We start from the raw sequence: 21,119 nt of genomic DNA on the forward strand, positions 1-21,119 counted from the left end.
TATTTATGCTTTCTATCTTTATTTTTTTCTTCATGGATTGCCAATCTTTTCTCTTCTCATGATATAAACAAATTAGAGGCTTGATGAGTAACAAAATGTTTAGCTGTTAATGTCAACTCTCATCTGAAGAGTTACTTAACTTCCATTATAAATTCTAAGACAGGTTGCTATATAACTTAGAATTCACTTTAATATTTTTTCTTTTGTGTTTTTGGAGGAAAATAAACAGAAATGAAGTTGGAGATATTCACATTGACCTAAAGACCCACAAAAGACCTCCATGGCACCTCTATGATATCTCACCATCAATTGGCAATGTTTTCAGCAGCTTCTCTTTTTCCTTATCTGTGAGCTCAATCCCCAGGCTTCCCAGGAAATTCTTCTGGGTCACTAGAATCAATCTTCCCACCTTTCAAGAGAGGGGAGGGTACACATAAGAGCTTTAGGTACTCTCATATTATCTCAAGTTATAAAATATGCTCTCTGCAGCTTAATGATATCCAAAATTCAAGATGAAGAGTTAGGAAAAGATATTATCAGTCGTAGACTCATTGAGCATGTCCTATGGTATTTATTAAATACTGATTTAAATAAAAATTAAAAGAGTTTTTGCTAAAGTTGGAAAAGACAATTTCCAGAATAAAATCTGAGGAGTGAATTAAGATAATGCTGATTTGTATTTGAATTACTCTTCAAAGCATTTGATTGTTTTGGTGAGAATTATTGATGATTTAAGTGAATATATTATCTCAATCTTTTATAAACTTTACCATATACATTTCTAGATTATGTTCATCTAAATATTCGTGACATGAAGCATATTACTTGCACAAACAACAGAAAACTTAGGATTTAAAATTGACATGTAGTCTTGTATTCTATTGCAGAAGCCTTCTTAATGCCAATCCAAGGGGCCTTAGATGCATGTATTTAATAAGGAAACATCAGACTTTAGTGAGATACTAGAAATGCCACTGAAAAAAACTAATATAAAGGACTGAAACCCTAGATTTACCTTAATTTCTCACTTACCTGTGAAATTAGCCTTCCCTTCATTCATCAGTCTTTTAAGTGAAATCCTATCATCCGTAGGACAAAAGTCAAAGTCATATTGAGATTAAAAAGACTCACAAAATACTGCGAAAGAGAACATAGGAATAAAGATAACAAATCCTCGTTTACTATGTGACAGGCATTATCTTAAGTGCCTTATATATGCTTATTTAAGAAATATTTACTGAATAATATTTTTCTAGGATATGGATTTATTCAATTTTATTGTTTTATTATTAGAAAGAAAAGCTTAAATATAAAAGTATACCATTTCAATAATATAAAGTTTACTTATAGTTCTATAATATTTCAAACCCCTATGTGTTAGTAATGGGAAGGAATTCAGAAGTACCACCATCGAAGTGGCCTACATTTTTCTACTCAAAATGTGGAAGACTGTTTTCTAGTAACCATAATATAGATAATGAACATAAAAGACATACATACAAAGTGCAATGCTTTCATGTTGATTTTGGTAACTGCCTGCTTATATGTTGGTTACATGCTTTGTCTGTATTTATAGCTTCTTGATTACTATCAGGGTAGATTACCATTCCTAATGCCCCTTTCCCTTGGACCGCTGTCTGTGGTTCTTATACTTAAGCTCCCTCGGCATGCACCTATGGTATCGGAAAACTTGCTCACCATCAGCAGGGAAATTTTTAGTCAGAGCCTTAAGGTCTTTATTTGAGATCTTGACTCCCATATTATCCAGTATAGCACTCAAGTCGTTGGTATAGATCTTCCCATCTAAAGAAAGAGAAAGTCCAGGAAGAAAATTATGTAACTCCAAAGAAGAGTTTTGTTTTTTAAAATATTATTTATTTATTCATTCATTCATTCATTCATTCATCCATTCACTCATGAGAGACATATAGAGAGAGGCAGAGACATAGGCAGAGGAAGAAGCAGGCTCCGTGTAGGGAACTTGATATGGGACTCAATCCCAGGACCCCAGGATCACACCCTGAGCCAAAGGCAGATGCTCAACCACTAAACCACCAAGGAGCCTCCCAAAAAGGTTTTTAATTCTTTAGAGACACAAACCCTGTTGTGAATTTCATGAACTATATGTCTGTGTTCATAAAGATTGTATATAATTTCAGGGGGGCCATGTATTCTCTGAAGCCTATTCATAGACACCCCCCCTCAGTAATAGAATTAATAATGCCTGTAAAGTGTCAAAAAAAACCCCATCAATTTTAGAACAAGAGACTAAGGACTTTATGTCTACAGAGAATGTCAACTATGCATTAGAATTAAGGTCACTTCTCTTGAGACTTGTCTGGGGGACCAGAGTATTAAACACAAAGTTTTAAACAGCACTGAATAAATATTGAGTGAATTCTATTCTGGATGGAAACATGTTTTACTTCTGAACAATATTTTGTTATTTGTTCAGAAGTAAAGTAGTAACTATATTTAATTGGATATAATAAAGAAGTAATAATATTTAATTTGATGTAATAAAGAAGTAACAATACTTTCTGATGACCAAACTCCCAGTTTAGTATTTATTGGCAGCTGGTTAAATTCCCTGAGTCACTGCTAATCTTTTCTGCTACATTTTGCTGTGCAAACTTGATATTGGAGGGGACAGGTGACTTGACTTCATCAAGATAAGAAGCTTTGCAAAGCAAAAGATACCGTCAACAAAACTTAAAGACAACCTACAGAATGGGAGAAGACATTTGCAAATGACGTATCAGATAAAGGGCTAGTTTCCAAGATCTATAAAGAACTTATTAAACTCAACAGGAAAGAAACAAATAATCCAATCATGAAATGGGCAAAAGACATGAAGAGAAATCTCACAGAGGAAGACATAGACATGGCCAACATGCATATGAGAAAATGCTCTGCATCACTTGCCATCAGGGAAATAAAAATCAAAACCACAATGAGATACCACCTCACACCAGTGAGAATGGGGAAAATTAACAAAGCAGGAAACAACAATTGTTGGAGAGGATGTGGAGAAAGGGGAACCCTCCTGCACTGTTGGTGGGAATGTGAATTGGCACAGTCACTCTGGAAAACTGTGTGGAGGTTCCTCAAAGAGTTAAAAATATATCTGTCCTATGACCCAGCAATTGCACTGCTGGGGATTTATCCCAAAGATACAGATGCAATGAAATGCTGGGACACCTGCACCGCGATGTTTATAGCAGCAATGTCCACAATAGCCAAACTGTGGAAGGAGCCTCGGTGTCCATCGAAAGGTGAATGGATAAAGAAGATGTGGTGTATGTATACAATGGAATATTACTCAGCCATTAGAAACGACAAATACCCACCATTTGCTTCGACATGGATGGAACTGGATGGTATTATGCTGAGTGAAATAAGTCAATCGGAGAAGGACAAACATTATATGGTCTCATTCATTTGGGGAATATAAAAAATAGTGAAAGGGAGTAAAAGGGAAAGGAGAAAAAATGAGTGGGAAATATCAGAAAGGGAGACAGAAAATGAAAGACTCCTAACTTTGGGAAACGAACTAGGGGTGGTGGAAGGGGAGGTGGGTGGGGCGTGGGGGTGACTGGGTGACGGGCACTGAGGGGGGCACTTGACGAGATGAGCACTGGGTGTTATTCTATATGTTGGCAAATTGAACACCAATAAAAAATAAATTTATATAAAAAAACTTGATATTGGATATTTGTTTTCTTGAAAAGTTTGGCAAAATCTTGAGAAAGTGGAAGACTTTCTTCCTGGATTCAAAGTAAAAGATTGGCAGCTAAAGTGAAGCTTGATCTTCAGTGGTAGCATACATTTGCAATCAGTATATGTGAGATAGCAGTATTCACTAACATCTTGGAAACAATATAAATGCAAGGATCCCATTTGTCTGCACTTTCATTATGCTGCTCACATACCTTTTAGAGACTTCAGAACTTCTCTCAACCTGTTTTGAAAGATCTTGTCATCATCTATAAGAAAAGGCAGAATTTAAATTGCAGAGAAATGTGGAAAATGATTAGAATATTGTTAGGAAAAGTGACTTTTCAGGACATTTCTCTTATAATAAAATTTGAGAGAAAACTGGGTGAAATTAACACACCAAGCATTCTACAACACTCATGCCTCTTTTCTTTCCCCAATTCTGCTTTATTCATTTCTAAACAATCCTTTTCTTCTTTCCCCAAATCCCAGATTAACACCCCCCCTTTTTTCATTCTTGATAATAGCACTCATCATAATGGAAATGCTGTTTCCCAATCGAAAAGTAAAACTGTGTAATAGGGATTCATTTCAGGTATAAATGGATGTTCTAAAAAATTTTTTTTAAAGATGAACTTTCTATTTCCTTGAGCTGAGAAAATGAAGATAATTTTAGAGGTTCTCAAGACACAGAAATCGAAAACCTCTTTCTGGTTATATCAGTATTTAAAATGCTTACTCTTAGAAGGAAAATGTTGGACCAGGTTCAAGGATTCTTTATGTTTGAGCTCTATCCCCATGGTTTTCCAGGGCAGTTTTCACACTGTTGGGATCTGCCTTTTCTCCTTAATAAAAGGATTAAAATAATGACATCCATGGAATTGATGTACAATTGAACAATTTCAAATAATGAAACTAAATTATGATCCCTATACAAAATGAGTACAAGCTGGGGAAAGTGAGGATCTCTGAGCTCTGACCAAATAAATAGAAGTAATGTCATTCATGGAAACATAATTGGTTTTCTAAAGGCTAATAAGAGAGGGCACTCTCACTGGTAACCATGAGAATATATTCTGTAGGACTTCTAACTATGGAGAACATAATTAACCAAGGGCCACACCTTCTGTCTTAAAATTAATCTGTGTTTTTTTGCACTAAGGCCATACCTACCATTGGCACTGGCCAAGGACTGGATGCAGCATAGATACTAAGAGAGCCCTGTTCCTGAGGGAGATGGGATGATGACTTTGACCTTAGGGTTTTTTTTTCTTTTCTTTTCTTTTCTTTCTTTTCTTTTCTTTTCTTTTCTTTTCTTTTCTTTTCTTTTCTTTTCTTTTCTTTTCTTTTCTTTTCTTTTCTTTTCTTTTCTTTTCTTTTTTCTTTTCTTTTCTTTTCTTTTTCCTTTCCTTTCCCTTCTCCTCCTCCTCCTCCTCCTCCTCCTCCTCCTTCTTCTTTCACTGATTTTATTTATTTATTTGAGAGAGTGAGTGAGAGAGAGAGAGAGAGAGAGAGCATGCACAAGTGAGTGCACACATGAATGGGGTGGAAAAGCAGAGGACAAGGGAGAAGTAGACTCCCCGTTAAACAGGGAGCTCAATGTAGGACTGGACACTAGGACCCCAAGATCATGACCTGAGCCAAAGGCAGACACTTAAACAAACCAAGCCACCCAAGTGCCCCTAACCAGAGGATTCTTGAAAGCAGTATTGCCAGATCATCTTTGGACTGAATTGCAATCTAGGATGCTTCCACCCAACCTTTTCTTCCTCTTTCCTTCACTTGGTGTCAGATTTGCATTGCAGTCTGACAGCCTCCCAGCATTTTCATGTTTCCTCCTTATTTTCTCTTAGGCAGACATTTCCCCTAATAATGTCCTTCATGTTTAATCCTTCCTTGGTTTCTTGGAAGGCCTGGACTAACAAACTCAAAATGATAATGACAAAAAATGGGCATTATAAATCTCTTTTGTTAATTAGCAAACTGCAAACAGCTTATCCTAATAATTCTATCGACATGAAGAACCTATCACGTCTTCTTTAAGTGATTACCAGAGTCTTTTCCAAAGATCATTTCACCTTTTATTGCAAATTCTGGCTGTCTTATTTTTTTTAATATCTTATTTATTTGACAGAAGTGAGAGCAAGTGCGCGAGAGCACAAGCAGGGGGAGTGGCAGGCAGAGGGAGATGGAGAAGCAGGCTCTTTGCTGAGCAGAGAGCCCTACAGGAGGTTCAATCATAGGACCCTGGTCTCATGACTTGTGCTGAAGGCAGATGCTTAACCAACTGAGCCACCCTGGTGCCTCATGGCTGTCTTAAAATAAGGAAAATGAACTGTATTAGTGGAAAACACATCAGAAAATACTCCAACTTTTGGATTTCTGGTATGAAAACACTAAACAAATGGCAAAAAAGATAGAATTAGCATATCAATTAAGGCATGAAGAAAAATAATCATTATAAAAAATAGGATCCTATATTTACATTAATTTCTCACTCACCTGTAACAGCTTTTACTCCATCCATCACTTTACTCAGATCAAGTTTTCCATTAGCTATGCAAAGAAGTGACAATTGAGATGTATACTCAATGTCATGAGCTCCAAAAACATATACAAAGGATGCATGTTGATGAAAAATTCCAGATAAGTTCCATTAATATCATAATTTTACCCACACTTTCATTAAATCATTAAATCCTGAATTTCAAGGATTTAAGCTGATCTATATATTTGTAAAAAGATGTCTTAGATATTGGAGTTGCACAAAGGAAAAGGCAATTTTTCCAGTGTTTCTGGATCATTGTTATTGGTCAGCTATCTCGTAACCCTTCAGGTATTGTCATGAGCTGTGAGTGCCACAGATCATATAGGAACCATTAATGCAAATTAGGCTGTTAAATGATTGTATCCTAGAGTATGTAGTGCCTGATCAAGTTAAAATATCAAACTTTAACTAAAAGAAAGGGGCATGCATAAAAAGAGCCTTCTACATGGAAGAGAGGCTGAGAAATGTAAAAAAAAAAAAAAAACACACACACACAAAAACAAAAAACCACAACACCTCAAAACCTAGGTACAACATATATAATATATACAACATATATATACATACATACACAATGTATGGAGAACCACAGTCAGTTGAGCATGGCAGAAGAATAAAGTACAGATTTGGGAGAGAAAAGTTCATATAAGAGAGGCAGCAGGTTGAGCTCAGATAATTGAGGGATTTGTAAGCTAATTTAAAAAGCTTAGCTCTTATCTACTAGATTATACAGAATCAGTGAGGGGTTATAAGTTCAGAGATGATATAGACCAATTTGCATTTTATTTTAACTTTATTTAATGTTACATCATAATTGCTTCTAACAAAAGCTTATACTGAAATAAGAGAGTGATGTCATCAAGATGGTGACATAGGTCATTCCCGACTTCAGTCCCCCTCACAAAAAGACCATCTTCCAAGTATCCATAGACAAGACATGATTGGGAAAATCCCAGAATACGGTGGTGAGGCTGAAGCATCTCCCTAAACTACAGAGGCTGAGAAGGACTGCCTTCGAAGGGTGAGAGAATTGGCTGTACTCTGACAGTACTGCCCCTCTCCTGGGCTGGTCCAGTGCTGCACCGAGAGGGCTTCCCAGAGCTACAGTTTCTCTGGTGGGAAAAAGAGCCCGAGGGGAACATCCAGCTCCTTCAGAGTTATAGATTGCTTCCTGCAAGGCCCATCTGGGTCTTGTCTCATAGGTATTGCAGAAGAATCTGTGGAACTTGACCACTGGATTTGACCTCCCTGGGAAGGGGAGCATGGCTTAGAGCAACCAGCCCTTGAATCCTGGCAGACTGTGTTTCTTCTAGCAGCAGTGCCTGAGTAAATAAAAGTGTCTGAGTAAAAAAAAAGACAGTGGCTTTGCCCCTCTGTGGAGACAAGCTGGTGGCCCCTCTGGCCAAAGAACTGTTCTGGGTGATTAGGGTCCCCAGCCAATAAGCCATGATGGCCTTGGAGCCTGTTCTGCCACCCTACCCAGGAGAGGAAGCAAATTTATGACTCCTGCCTACTGCTGGGTATAGCCCTCTGTCCTGCCTGACCAAGAAGCCTATTGGGAGTATCCCAGAGACTGTGTAGGTCACCTTACAGTCCTTCTTGCAGCAGTGCCTGAATGAAGAACTCAGTTGTTGGCTCTGCCCATCTCCAGAGCTGAGCTTGGTGGCACTGCCTGTCTAGGGAAAACAATGGATAGTCCTGTCTGATCAGGTACCCAGCCAATAAGCCATATCAGCAAAGGAGCCTGTACTATAGAGACTCCTGGGCTGGGAAGGACATTCAAAGTCCTAATCATGGATGAATATAGCCTCCAGCTCTGTCTGATCAGGAAGCCTAACCAAAATACCTGGGAAGCTATACAGCCCATCTTAAGGATATGCTTATAATGGTGACTGAGCAGAGCCAAAAAATTTGACAACCTAGAAAAATGGATAAATTCCTAGAAACATATAACCTACTAAGACTGAGTCATCAAGAAATAGAAAATCTGAAGAGACCAATAACAACTAAGGATATTGAGTCAATAATCAAAATTTCCCCAACAAAAGTCCAGGATCAGATGGTTTTATTGGTGAATTTAAAGTAAACATTTAATGAAGAGTTAAGACCAATCCTTCTCAAACTCCAAAATTTAAGGGGACAGAACACTGCCAAGCTCACTTACAAGGTCCATGAGAAAGTAGCTCATCCTCACTAATCATCAGGGAGATGCAAATCAGAATCACAATGAAATATCATCTTCCACCTGTTAGAATGGTTAGTATCAAAAAGACAAGAGATAGCAAGTACTGGCAAGGATGTGGGGGAAAGGGAACCCTTGTGCACTATTGGTGAAAGTGTAAACTGATGCAGCCAATGTGAAGAGTATGAAGTTTCCTCAAAAAATTAAAAAATAGGGGATCCCTGGGTGGTGCAGCAGTTTGGCGCCTGCCTTTGGCCCAGGGCGTGATCCTGGAGACCCGGGATCGAATCCCACATCGGGCTCCCGGTGCATGGAGCCTGCTTCTCCCTCTGCCTGTGTCTCTGCCTCTCTCTCTCTCTCTCTCTCAATGTGACTATCATAAATAAATAAAAAATTTAAAACAATTAAAAAATAGAACTATCATATGATCCAGCAATTACACTTCTGTGTATATATCCAAAGTAAAAAAAATTACTATCTTGAAGAGATATCTGTACCCCCACATCCATTGTAGCATAATTTATTTATAATAGCAAAAACATGGAAACAACCTAAGCATCTATCAGTGGATGAATGGATAAAGAGAATGTGGTGTATATATACAATGGAATATTATTCAGTCATAAAAAAGAAGAAAATATACCATATGTGACAACATGGATGGACCTTGAGGGCTAAGTGAAATAAGTCAAAGAAAAGCAAACATTGTATGATCTCCTTTATATGTCTAATATAAAAAACTCAAACTCATGGAAACAGAACAGACTGGTGATTGCCATGGGGCTGGAGTGTGGGGGAAATTGGTAAAGGTGGTCAAAATTACAAACTTCTACTTATAATATAAATAATTTCTGGGATATAATATACAGCATGATGACTATAGTTAACAATACTGCATTGTATATTTGAAAATTGCCGATAGACTTAAGAGTTGTCATCCTAAATGAATAAAGATGTGGTATCAATGGAATATTACTTAGCCATCAAAAAGAATGAAATCTTGCCATTTGCAATGATGTGGATTGAGCTATAGCATATTATGCTAAGTGAAACAAATCAGTCAGAGAAAGACAAATACCATACGATTTCACTCATATGTAGAATTTAGGAAACAAAACAGATGAACGAACATAAGGGAAGGGGGAAAAAAAGAGGGAAACAAACCATAAGAGACTCTTCATGATAAAGAACAAACTAAGGGTGACAGAGGGAGGTGGGTGGGGGATGGGCTAAATAGGTGCTAGGTATTAAGGAGGGCACTTGTTACGATGAACACTGGGTGTTATATATAAATGATGAATCACTAACTTCTACCCCTGAAACCAATATTACACTAAATGTTAACTAACTAGAATTTAAATAAAAAATTTGGGGGAAAAGAGTTGTCATCCTAAAAACAAAAATTTGTAACTATGAAATGATATATGTTAACTAAACTTCTTGTGGGATTTAATCATTTTGTAATACATGTATTACCAAATCATTATTCTTAAACTTATGAATATGTCAATTGTAACTCAATAAAACTGGAAAAAGAGAGATAAAAATCAATACATACAAGACAAAATTACAATAGCAAACTGTGGAAGGAGCCTCGGTATCCATCAAAAGATGAATGGATAAAGAAGATGTGGTTTATGTATACAATGGAATATTACTCAGCCATTAGAAACGACAAATACCCACTATTTGCTTCGACGTGGATGGAACTGGATGGTATTATGCTGAGTGAAGTAAGTCAATTGGAGAAGGACAAACATTATATGGTCTCATTCATGTGGGGAATATAAATAATAGTGAAAGGGAATATAAGGGAAGGGAGAAGAAATGTGTGGGAAATATCAGAAAGGGAGACAGAACATAAAGACTCCTAACTCTGGGAAACGAACTAGGGGTGGTGGAAGGGGAGGAGGGCGGGGGGTGGGGGTGACTGGGTGACGGGCACTGAGGGGGGCACTTGACGGGATGAGCACTGGGTGTTATTCTGTATGTTGGTAAATTGAACACCAATAAAAAATAAATTTATTAAAAAAAAGACAAAATTGACAGAATAGCTACTTTCTATCCATCCTCAATCTCTTACCCTTAGGTTCTACTTCTCATCACCACGTTTTGCTATTTTGTTTTTAGTTCTTCTGGTTGTTTTCTCCCTAACTGAATTATATGCTTATTCCTGTGTTTCTTCAATAATCGATGTTAGTGAATGTCTTTTAGTTATTATAACTAACATTTATTTATTTAATTTCCAATACTTATACTACTAGGGATGACCTTAATCCTCTTTTCTTATTTTTGGGGGAATATTTCTATTTTAAAATTTTAAAGAAGATTTATTTGAGAGAGAGTGTGCATGAGCAGGGAGAGGAACAGAAAGAGGGGGAGAGAATCTCAAGCAGATTCCTTAAGATACAGGGCTCAATCTCAGGACCTTGAGACCATAACCTGAGCCAAAATCAAGAGTCAGATGCCCAACCAACTGAGCCACTGAGGCACCCCTATTTTAAATTTTTTATATATGATTTTTGTAACTGTAAAATATACTTAGGCCTTTAATTCTTTGGTTTATCATCTTTGTTTTTTGGGATTTACTCTTTATTTTTATAGTTCTTAGGATTCTGAAATTTACAACAGTATGATTGCCTAAGCAACTAAAGATTAATTTTTGCTGGTCACGAAGTAGGCTATTCCATCTGGATACTCATGTCCTTAATTTTTAAACTTTCTTCCATTTTTTTTCCTTGATACCAATCTGTTCTGTTTCCATGAGTTTGGGATTTTTATATTAAACATATAAAGGAGATCATACAGTATTTGCCTTTCTTTGTCTGACTTATTTCACTTAGCCCTCAAGGTCCATCCATGTTGTCACATATGGTAGATTTTCTTCTTTTTTATGACTAAATAAATAAAATCTTAAAAAAATAGGGACGCCTGGGTGGCTCAGCAGTTAAGTGTCTGCCTTCAGCCCAGGGCGTCCTGGAGACCGAGGATCAAGTCCTGCATTGGGCTCCCAGCTTGGAGTCTGCTTCTCCCTCTGCCTCTGCCTGTGTCTCTGCCTCTTTCTCTGTGTCTCTCATGAATAAATAAATAAAATCTTTAAAAAAATAAATAAATAAAATCTTAAAAAAAAGAGTTCATGTCTCCTAGACATAAGATGCAGAGCAATAACCTTCATGTATTTTACCAGCTTCTGTAACTGTGTCAAGTTTATTTCGCAATAATGAATCCCTTATCCTAGATCACTCTGCTTTCTTGATCAAATCCTAACTGAAACTGTGCCTTTTTCAATATCACATATTAAACTTTTTGTTTAGGCAAATACATTTATTTTTTTTCTTTTCTTGCTTATTTAAGAAAATCTCCTTCAACCTAATGTCATAAAATATTCCCCCAATTTTTCCTAATATTTTTCTTTATTTATATTTTACATTTAAAGCTTCAATTCACATAGAAAGTATTTTATTTATTTGTAAGGTAAGAGATTTCTAATTTTTTTCTTTTAGACAGATTGTCAATACTATTTAAAAATCATTTAATATAAATCAACATAGCAATTATACTGGGATCTATTTTTTAACTATTTTTTTAGTCTACTCCTTTATCTATTACTTACAATGAAACTTTGTTTTGATTATAGTAGTTTTATAGTAACTGCTGATATATGGTAGAGCAAATCTCCATCCTAGTTTTCTTTTTCATAATTTTCTTGGTTAGAGTTGGGCATTTATTCTTTCATTTGTTCTTTTAAATAATTTATAAGCTCTTATAATAAGACCCCACTAGGATTCTGAAAATTTTATATTAAATATTTTTGAGAGGAAAGAGTTTTAATAGATGGTCTATAATACATTAACTTCCTTTACTGTGGGGATGCCCTTGGAGGAAAAAAGGAGGCAAGTGACCCAGTTTAATATCTTTGTCAAGATAGTCTGTTTATCCTCCAGATAAACAGACTAATAATATTAGTTATGGGAAGAGATTTTATGTTTGAAATGCCCTTAGCAGTATGTCTCTGGATAAGAATTACCTACAGTAAATAGAACCCATGACTTATGAGGCATGGCTCCCTGGAAAAGTAACATAGGCTATACAACTCTCTGGAGATGTTTCATAATTTAAGTGCTTCTGTTGTGTAAGGTGACCCTGTGGCATTCACAGAGAGACTTCATTTATTCTGGGCCAGAATGGCATGTCCAACATGGGAAGGAAGAAACTATGAAGTTGCTCTTGACATTTCAGACTTGTATTTGCTTTTTTTGATTGCTTTTATCCTTGACATTATTTAGTAAAGCTTGATACTTGGTTACATCTCTGATTCATGAGAGTTTGATTTAACATCTGATCCTGTTAGTTTATTTTTCAAGAACATTAATATTTTATTTTATGTTCCAGTCAAGATTTTATAGTTTTATTTATATGAATCCTATTTCTATAAAATTCATGCCTAGATATTTAATGGTTTTTGTTGATGTTATAAATCAGATATTTTTCCTATTTCTATTTCTACTCGGTTTTTGCTAGCTTAGGGAAAGCAATTAAGTTTTGCACATTTATCTTATGTTGAGCCACCTGAATCAAAATGGCTTATTGAAGACTCAGTTCTAATAGATTTCTTTTAGTTTGTGTGTTTCTTGGGTTTCCTAGATACACATACCATCTGAAACTAAAGGTTACAGTGTCTTTCCCAATATTTTTACATCTTACTTTCTCACTGCAGTAGCTAGAACCTTTAAACAATGTTGCATGGCAGTAACATCAGTGGGCATCTGTGCCTTGCTCCTAATTTTAGGGTTCCCTAAGATTTTGAACATTTATTATACCACTAACTAAATCTAGCATTAGAAAATCTTATCTACAAGACAGAAAAAATTCCTTTTAGGGACTGACATTAATATCTATTATCCATACCATCAACATGTAGATTTTCTCTCAGCTGTGCAAGTTCTTTTTCAGTGAGCTTGATATCCATCTTTTCCAGAAGAGGTATCAAGTTTTTTTATACCAACTTTTCCCCCTTAAGAAGGGCAGAAAAGGAACAGGAGAATAAATGATCTAAAACATGAAAAATACTTTAATGCCTTTGACTGTTTTTAGTGCGTATGCATAGCTATTTATAAGAGACAACAAAAATATGATTTGCATCTTTGTATTCTTATTGCCATTACTGATAAGACTATAACTTCCATTTGGCTTTATCAAGAGTATAGAGAAAGTCAATAGGAACAATGGAAATGGAATACATTTCCTTAAAACCAATATTGGTGACAAGTCTTCATAGAAAAGAAGTTCTTAGAAGAAGGAAATCAGGTTTAACGGCAACTGGCACCTACTCATCTGTTACTTCTAACAATCCTAACACACAATAAGAAGTATTTATTTCATTGCTCAGACTCCAAGATTGGCTGTGTCTGCTGCTGGACAGCTTTCCTAAATGTGGTAAAGTGAAGCTATTTCTCTACTTCAATTTTGCTGTGCATATCCAAATGCCAGTTATTTATTTGGGAATAAAATTAGGACATTTCCAAGTATGTTATTTCCTATGAGGATAAAAGTACATACACCATTTCTCTGTTAAGTGAAAATACAGTGAAAGAAGCAAAAGTAAGGAATAAAAATATAAAGAGGGAAATAGGACTCAAAATCTTTTGCAAAGTTTGAAGATTTCAGACAACAACAATGCATTAGAATTCTTACTTTTTTTAAAGACTTCATAGCCTGTAATAGTCTATTTTGATACACGTTTCCACCATCTGTTTTAAAAAATGGAGTTACTTTATGATACAGGATAATAAATAAGAGAATGCATAAGAATATAATTTATTTCTTATATTCAGAAATAATAATAATTTCTTCTAGAACATTTTGTTCTATTTTACCTAGAAGTAGCACTAAAGTTAAGGAATGCTGAAACCTTTAAATGTACACTTTGTCTCACAAGGCTATTTTTAGCAGAATTCTATCATGCTGAAATACATATGATCAGGTTGCAAAAATAAAAGTATTTCAGGTATTTCACATCCATTTACACACACATGTTGATGTCCTTTGTCCAGTGTCCATTCTTACATTGGGTTGTCTTTTTACTTAACAAAAAGGTCTTTAAGAAGCCCTTCATTATATTTTTATTACACCTGATGCAAATAGTTTCTCTAAATTGTAATTTGCTTTTTTTCCTCTCATGCAGAAGTTTTAAATCTTGTAAATTTGTTATTTTTGGGTGTTTGATGGTAAATATTTCTGCAATTGATTCAGAAAAAAGTGTGTATGTGTGTTGGAGAGAGAAAAAGAAAGTATTATAATAAATGATAAAACAAGTGGGTAAACTGAACAAATTGGTGATTCTGAATAAAGGGAGTTCTTTGTACTATTCTTGAGACTTCACTATAAGTTTGCAATTATGTCAAAATAAAAATAAAAAGTTAATAGGAACCAAAAAATCCAACCATATTAAAATTTTTTCTAAGCAACATTTGGGTCATTGCTTACCTTATCATGGCAGGTTTTCACTGGAGAGTTTAGAGATTCTCAAACCAAAATCTATATATGACAATGACAGAGCTTTATTAATTTTTAATTTTAGCCTTTTATTTTAATGTGGTTTGAGACTTACAGAAAGTGGCAAAAATAGTACAAAAATTCTTGTACTCTTAACTCAGATTTTTCAAGTGTTAACATTTTACTATATTTGTTTTATTATCCTTTCTGTATGTGAATGTTATTTTTTTCTGAATTTGTGAGTTCGAGACACAATGCCCTCAACTTCTGAATACTTCAGTGTGTATTTTCTTTATAAAAAAGTATATAACTGATAAATCACTAAATTCTACCTCTGAAACTAATAATACAGTATATGTTAATTAAATTGAATTAAAATAAAAATTAAAAATATATACATACATATATAAACATGCATATATATTTTTCTCACATAACCACAGTATAATTATCCAAATTAAAAGTTTAAAATTGGTATGGTACACTTAACTTATGTACAGAATTTACTCAAATTTCACTAATTGCTCCATTGATATCATCTATAGCAATTAAGCATTAAGTTGTCATGTCTTGTTATACTTTATTTATTTATTTTTTTGTTATACTTTAAAAAAGAACAATTTTATTTATTTATTTGAGAAAGAGAGAGCAAGTACAAGTTGGGGAGAGGGGAGGGACAAAGGGAGATGGAGAAGTAGGCCCCTTGCTGAACAGAGAGCCTGAAAGCAGGGCTCCATCCCAGGACCCTGAGATTATGGCCCAAGCCGAAGGCAGATGCTTAACTGACTGAGCCACCTAGGTGTCCTCTCTTTACTCTTTAGTGTAGGACAATTCTTCAGTCTTTGTACTTCATGATTTTAACATTTTTTTGGAGAGTACAAACCACTTAATTTGTAAAATATCCTCTGGGTGACAGGTTTTTAAAAATAACCCAAATTTTCTATTTTCCAGTAGTCTTTAGGCATTAAATTCTAATGCCTAAAGCTCCAGTAGCTTTTGGACTTCCCTCTCAGGCTTATGCAAAGTCTAGTCATTAAAAAATTTCCAGCTGTATATTTTAGGCTTACCACTAAGTGGCCGGGCTTTCACCAGCTTTGTATATTCTGTATCAGCAAGTTCGATCCCCATATTTCTCAGTAAATTTTCCAAGTTATTGATATCAACCTTTTCACCTTCAAAACATTAGAAATAGGTGTACATATTATTGATGATCCCCACTTTTAGGTTAGATAGCAAAAACACAATGCAAGTCCTCATTCATTACATAGTCTTGAAACCTTAGTTGATCTTTTATACTAAAAGGTAAGGGATCTTTTTAAATTCTGGGAAAAATAAATTAGTCCCTATTACTGTTAAAATTAATCCACATAGGTAGCTAATGTAAGAAAGAGTTATATGACTTTATTAATAATGTATTCTTGCCAATGTTAACTCATTCCCTCAAAAATTCACTGTGCCACTTACCGTGCTGTGCCTATCTAGAGTTTTGTGCAGGGAAATATTTTATTAGGAAGTAAAACTCTACAGAAATCAGGATCTTACTAAGATTTAGTCCTGTAGATGTTTTTTGTATTGTTTTATTTTTACTCCCTTTTGCCAAACTTAAATTTATATAATTTAAGACAAAACTTTCTATTGGATCTAGTGGCAGAATATTGGGAAAACATCACAGGAAAACAGAAATTATTGTAAAGCCTTGAGGCCCCCAGTTTATTAGTAATGTATCACTAACCTGTGAAAGATTTCACTGCATCCATTACCTGTTTCAGATCAACTTTCCTGTCAACTGAAAGACAACATACAAATTACACTTATATAGCACTAGAGATGAGAAAATGAACAAAAAGAATTTAGTAATTATCATTTGCTCTAGAATCTTATCCTATTTACCCCTTTCATTAGTGTGAAGAAGAAAAGGGTTTTAAGCTTCACAAATACAGTTAATATGACATTAACTTTTTTGCTTTAAGATATTAAAACTTTTAGCCATAAAAGAATATGTTAAGAAAACCCCTTCTATCTTAGCTTCTTTTTAGCATTTGGATCTTAGAAAATTATTATTTACCCAGGCTATTGGGAAAAATTAAAAAGTTAACATCTACAATATTTGAATGTTTTAAGTTTGGAAAATTTCCATTCATTTAAAGTCAGCCCATACTCACTATTTAATCATTATTTCAATTAAACTGAAAAGACTTCATTGATTCTTTATATGCATAGGTTAGAAATGATTTAAGACATACTAGAGGTTAACTGTAGCCTTTACATGTAATAGATATTCAATGGTTCATTTTATCAGTTTTTATTTAAAATTTTTTAAAAAATTTATTTATTTGAGACAGAAAGAGAGAGAACATGCAAGCAAGCACATGGGGGGTGAGGGACAGCGAAAGAGGGGGAGAGAGAATCTCAAGCAGCCTTCTCACAGACTGTAAAGGTGGATGTGGGATTCGATCTCATTACCCTGAGATCATGACCTGAACTAAAACCAAGAGTTGGATGTTCAACTGACTGAGCCACCCAGATGTCTGTGTATCAATTTTTAAAGGGACAATAATATGGAAACGCTACATAGAATTAGCTCACTAAATCAGAATCTCAATTATATTGTGTTCCCAGAAAGAGAAAAGCAGCAAAAAACATTTTTGTGCATTTATTTTCTGACTATTTACCTACTGTTTGACTAAGAAGACAAAGTTTGAAATATAAACTACATTATTGAGAAAATGTAACTAATAAGGACAATAAGAAAATCCATTATGATCTTAGATAGGCATTTTGAGCTAAAAGAAGGTCTTTAAGGCAAAAGTTGAATGGTCCACATCTAGAATCCTGTTTCTCTGAATATTAGTGTAAATTCAAGAAAACAAACAAAATAAAGAAACAAAACACACATGTTGCACTGGTAGATCAAAAATAATGGACAATAAAAGAGTAGTTTAACAAAATATCTTTTATAAGAAGCTTATCTCTGATAAATGGAAAGTAAGAAATGGCAAAAGATGAGACAGAACAGCATTGGAATAAGGTGAGAAAAAACGGATTTGCTCAATGGAAGTAGCTATGTAGGAAATGTTCCAGGTGAGATATTTTTTGGCCTTACTGGAATCTTCTAAGGTTAACATATTACAGTTCTTGTCCTTCCAGAAGGGAATCACTTTCTGAATAGTCGCACTTCAATCTTATTTAACATTTCTTAGAAACCAGAGCTTGTTTCTAGCTTGCTTGCTTATTTATTTATTTATTTATTTATTTATTTATTTATTTTTAAGATTTCATTTATTTATTCATGAGAGAGATAGAGAGAGAGAGAGAGGCAGAAACACAGGCAAGGGGAGAAGCAGGCTCCATGCAGGGAGCCTGACGTGGGACTCGATTCCGGGTCTCCAGGATCACACCCTGGGCTGAAGGCAGCACTAAACCGCTTAGCCGCCTGCCCTGTTTCTAGCTTATTAAGAGGGACCTAAAGCCTGTTATCAGCTCTTGGATGATGGATGGAGTCTGCATACATCATATGGGAATCCTAAAGCCTTCTAAGAAGGGAGAACATGTCAAACATGCTGGCCCAAACTGTGGATAACTTTGCTCCGTGAAAAAGGGTCTATGAGGGAACAAAAATGGTGACACACTATTTCTTTCGCCATATTTTAAATAGCTGGGGGAACATGGTCTCTGCAAAATTTTTTTTTTTTGGTCTCTGCAAATTTAAAGCGATTTGGGGTGAAATTTTAATCCTTATGCTCATTAGGCTTTCTCTGTTTCTCCCTTATTTATTTCCATTTGGCTCTTTTAAATTCTCTTATATTCCATGGTCACAGGTCCTGTCCTCTCCTCTGCACTCTATTTCTACATTTTTTCTTTTTCCTTGCCTCCTTCCTGGCCCTTCACCAATCCTGGTGACATTCTCAGCAATGTGTAGACTTCACAGTAAAAGAAACCACTAAGAGAGTGATGTAAATGTCAAGAGAAAAGGTTTGTCTTTACTTTAGTATTGGGTCTTTCTCAAAGTTTTTCTAAATGATTGATGTCAAGTGAACATTTTGAAAAGGTTTGTAAATAGAATCCCACAAGCTTTTAGAGGGACTTAATAATAATAGTAATGATTATAAAAATAACAAAATGACGATAATAATAAGCAACATCATTGAACACTATTATGTGCCAGGCACCGGTCTGATTTAATCCTTATAAAATCTCTTATTAAGTAGGTGTTCTTAATGTACCACTTTCATAGATGAAGAAACTAAGGCATAGAAACATTCAGGTGACACAAATTTTAAGCTGAAGGGTCAGAATTCAAACCTAGTCAGTCTGGCTTCAGAGTCTGTGCCTTTCACTACTGCACTGGTTTGACTCTGTATGATAACTCACCATGCGAGGCTCCCCATCAGCATCAAAGGAGCTGCCTCACCTAAGATTATGTCCCCTTTCTGAGAACAGCTTACACTCAATGACGAGTTCGTGTAGGCACCAAGGCACAGCCCCTGGAGGCCAGCAGAGGCTTCTGTAGCAATTGAACTATAGGTAAACTTCCTCTGCCCAATCCTGCTTCCTTCATTCCCTTATAGATATTGTCCTGAGAGTATCCCCCAAGAAACCTCTTGCATATAAATCTCTGCTCAGGTTTGTTTCGTAGGATCAAACAAATGGCAAGTTACCAAGAAAATATGCCAATAAAAATTATATACATATTGTTCATTGATTCTGAAACATGAATAGGGAAGTTAGGAAAAGCCTCACTGTTTCCACCTTACAAATGGAATTTAAAATTCCTGAACATTAGCATGGACTCATGGAAACTCCTAGAGATGTGGCAGTCCATAGTGTCAGGAGTGGGAGAAACAGGACTTACTTCCTAGACTCACCACAATGGTCTTCCTCTGTGGTGGCTGCCATCCACAGTGAAGGGGCAGTCATATTCATCACTCCTTATTCTTTTTAACTTTCTATTTTTAAAAAGATTTTATTTATTTACTTATTTATTTGAGAGAGAGAGAACAGTGGGGGAGAGGGGCAGTGGGAAAGAGAGGTAGAGAAGAAGGAGGGATGAAGGGAGGGAGGGACAGGGAGAGAGAGAGAGAGATTGAGAGAAAGAGAGAAGCAGACTCCCCGCTGAGCCCAGAGCCTGAGGTGTGGCTCAATCTCAGGACCTGGAGATCATGACCTGACCTGAGCTACAGGCAGACACTGAACTGCCTGAGCCACCCAGCTGTCCCTTAACGTTCTATTCTGAATAGCTACCAGAAATAGGACTATCACTATTTACTTAAGAAAATTCCTGGTAGCACTTTAGTAATATTCAATTATTATAATTTCTTCCTTCTATTCCTCATCATATTCTACTGCCACCTCTCCTCATCTTCGTCTTATTTTACTCCTTTTACATTTTCCTCTTTTCTGATTTATTCTTTTTCTCTGTCTTGTCAGTAGTCCTACGGATTTCCTTGAGCTTAGCTCCACAGTGCAAAAAGCTGTTGTGAAGTTGAGGAGACTGATGGGAGAAAGGATTGAGTCTCACTGTAAGCCTCTTTTTTTCCCCTCTAAGTTTTTCCAAATGGCTTTTTTATTCCAAATAATCATACTCAGGGTTTTTTGTTAAGAAAATGCACATTTTCCTGTGCTCCTGTGGAGTACAGTTTGTTTACAAAACAGTAATGTTTACATGTTTACCATTTTCTGGAAGATTCTGTGTCAGATCTTTAAGTTCCTCTTCTGTGAGGCTCATGCCCATACTTCCTAGAACTGTGTCCAGCTTGTTGACATCAACCATTCCTCCTTGGCAAAGAGACATGTATATAGATAAAATTTAAGGAATCCGTGATCTTGCCCCTCCCCCCGAAAATTGGACATCCACATGCAGAAGAATGAAACAAGACCACTCTCTTTCACCATACACAAAGATAAACTCAAAATGGATGAAAGATCTAAATGTGAGACAAGAATCCATTAAAATCCTAGAGAAGAACACAGGCAACACCCTTTTTGAACTCGGCCACAGTAATGTCTTGCAAGATACATCCACGAAGGCAAAAGAAACAAAAGCAAAAATGAACTATTGGGACTTCATCAAGATAAGAAGCTTTTGCACAGCAAAGGATACAGTCAACAAAACTAAAAGACAACCTACAGAATGGGAGAAGATATTTGCAAATGACATATCAGATAAAGGGCTAGTTT

The 21,119-nt window shown here is 35.6% G+C and overlaps 2 protein-coding genes across 13 annotated transcripts in view; both read right to left on the reverse strand.

Annotated features, from left to right (window-relative positions):
- Window positions 1-353: 353 nt before the first annotated feature.
- On the reverse strand, window positions 354-20,712 carry LOC119876679 (myosin regulatory light chain B, smooth adductor muscle-like). Its single transcript, XM_038549497.1, has 7 exons — window positions 20,613-20,712; window positions 16,675-16,728; window positions 16,010-16,114; window positions 6,220-6,273; window positions 3,933-3,986; window positions 1,699-1,803; window positions 354-409 (listed from the first exon to the last, which is right to left on the reverse strand). Exons 1-7 carry the CDS (start codon window positions 20,710-20,712, stop codon window positions 354-356), a joined length of 528 nt encoding a protein of 175 aa, XP_038405425.1.
- LOC119876629 (rho GTPase-activating protein 27-like) overlaps window positions 1,719-21,119 on the reverse strand; it is a 52,552-nt gene continuing 33,151 nt past the window's right edge. The window contains exons 10-16 of one of the 12 annotated variants that reach the window (XM_038546973.1): window positions 16,675-16,728; window positions 16,010-16,114; window positions 14,934-14,984; window positions 14,142-14,197; window positions 13,356-13,461; window positions 4,457-4,562; window positions 3,956-3,986 (exon numbers count right to left, since the gene is read on the reverse strand). The gene's annotated coding sequence lies outside the window, so the exon portion shown is untranslated. The other 11 variants (XM_038546972.1, XM_038546971.1, XM_038546975.1 and 8 more) reach the window with 11 other exon arrangements.

The sequence above is a fragment of the Canis lupus genome, chromosome 9, assembly GCF_011100685.1.
Source record: "Canis lupus familiaris isolate Mischka breed German Shepherd chromosome 9, alternate assembly UU_Cfam_GSD_1.0, whole genome shotgun sequence".
NCBI lineage: Eukaryota > Metazoa > Chordata > Mammalia > Carnivora > Canidae > Canis > Canis lupus.

Coding starts and splice junctions, on each gene's coding strand:
- LOC119876679 (XM_038549497.1), bottom strand. CDS start 20,712: ATGGTTGATGTCAACAAGCTGGACACAGTTCTAGGAAGTATGGGCATG. Junction 16,729..20,612: donor ACAGAATCTTCCAGAAAATG/GTAAACATGTAA, acceptor GTTGTCTTTCAG/TTGACAGGAAAGTTGATCTG. Junction 410..1,698: donor TAAAAATTTCCCTGCTGATG/GTGAGCAAGTTT, acceptor CTCTCTTGAAAG/GTGGGAAGATTGATTCTAGT.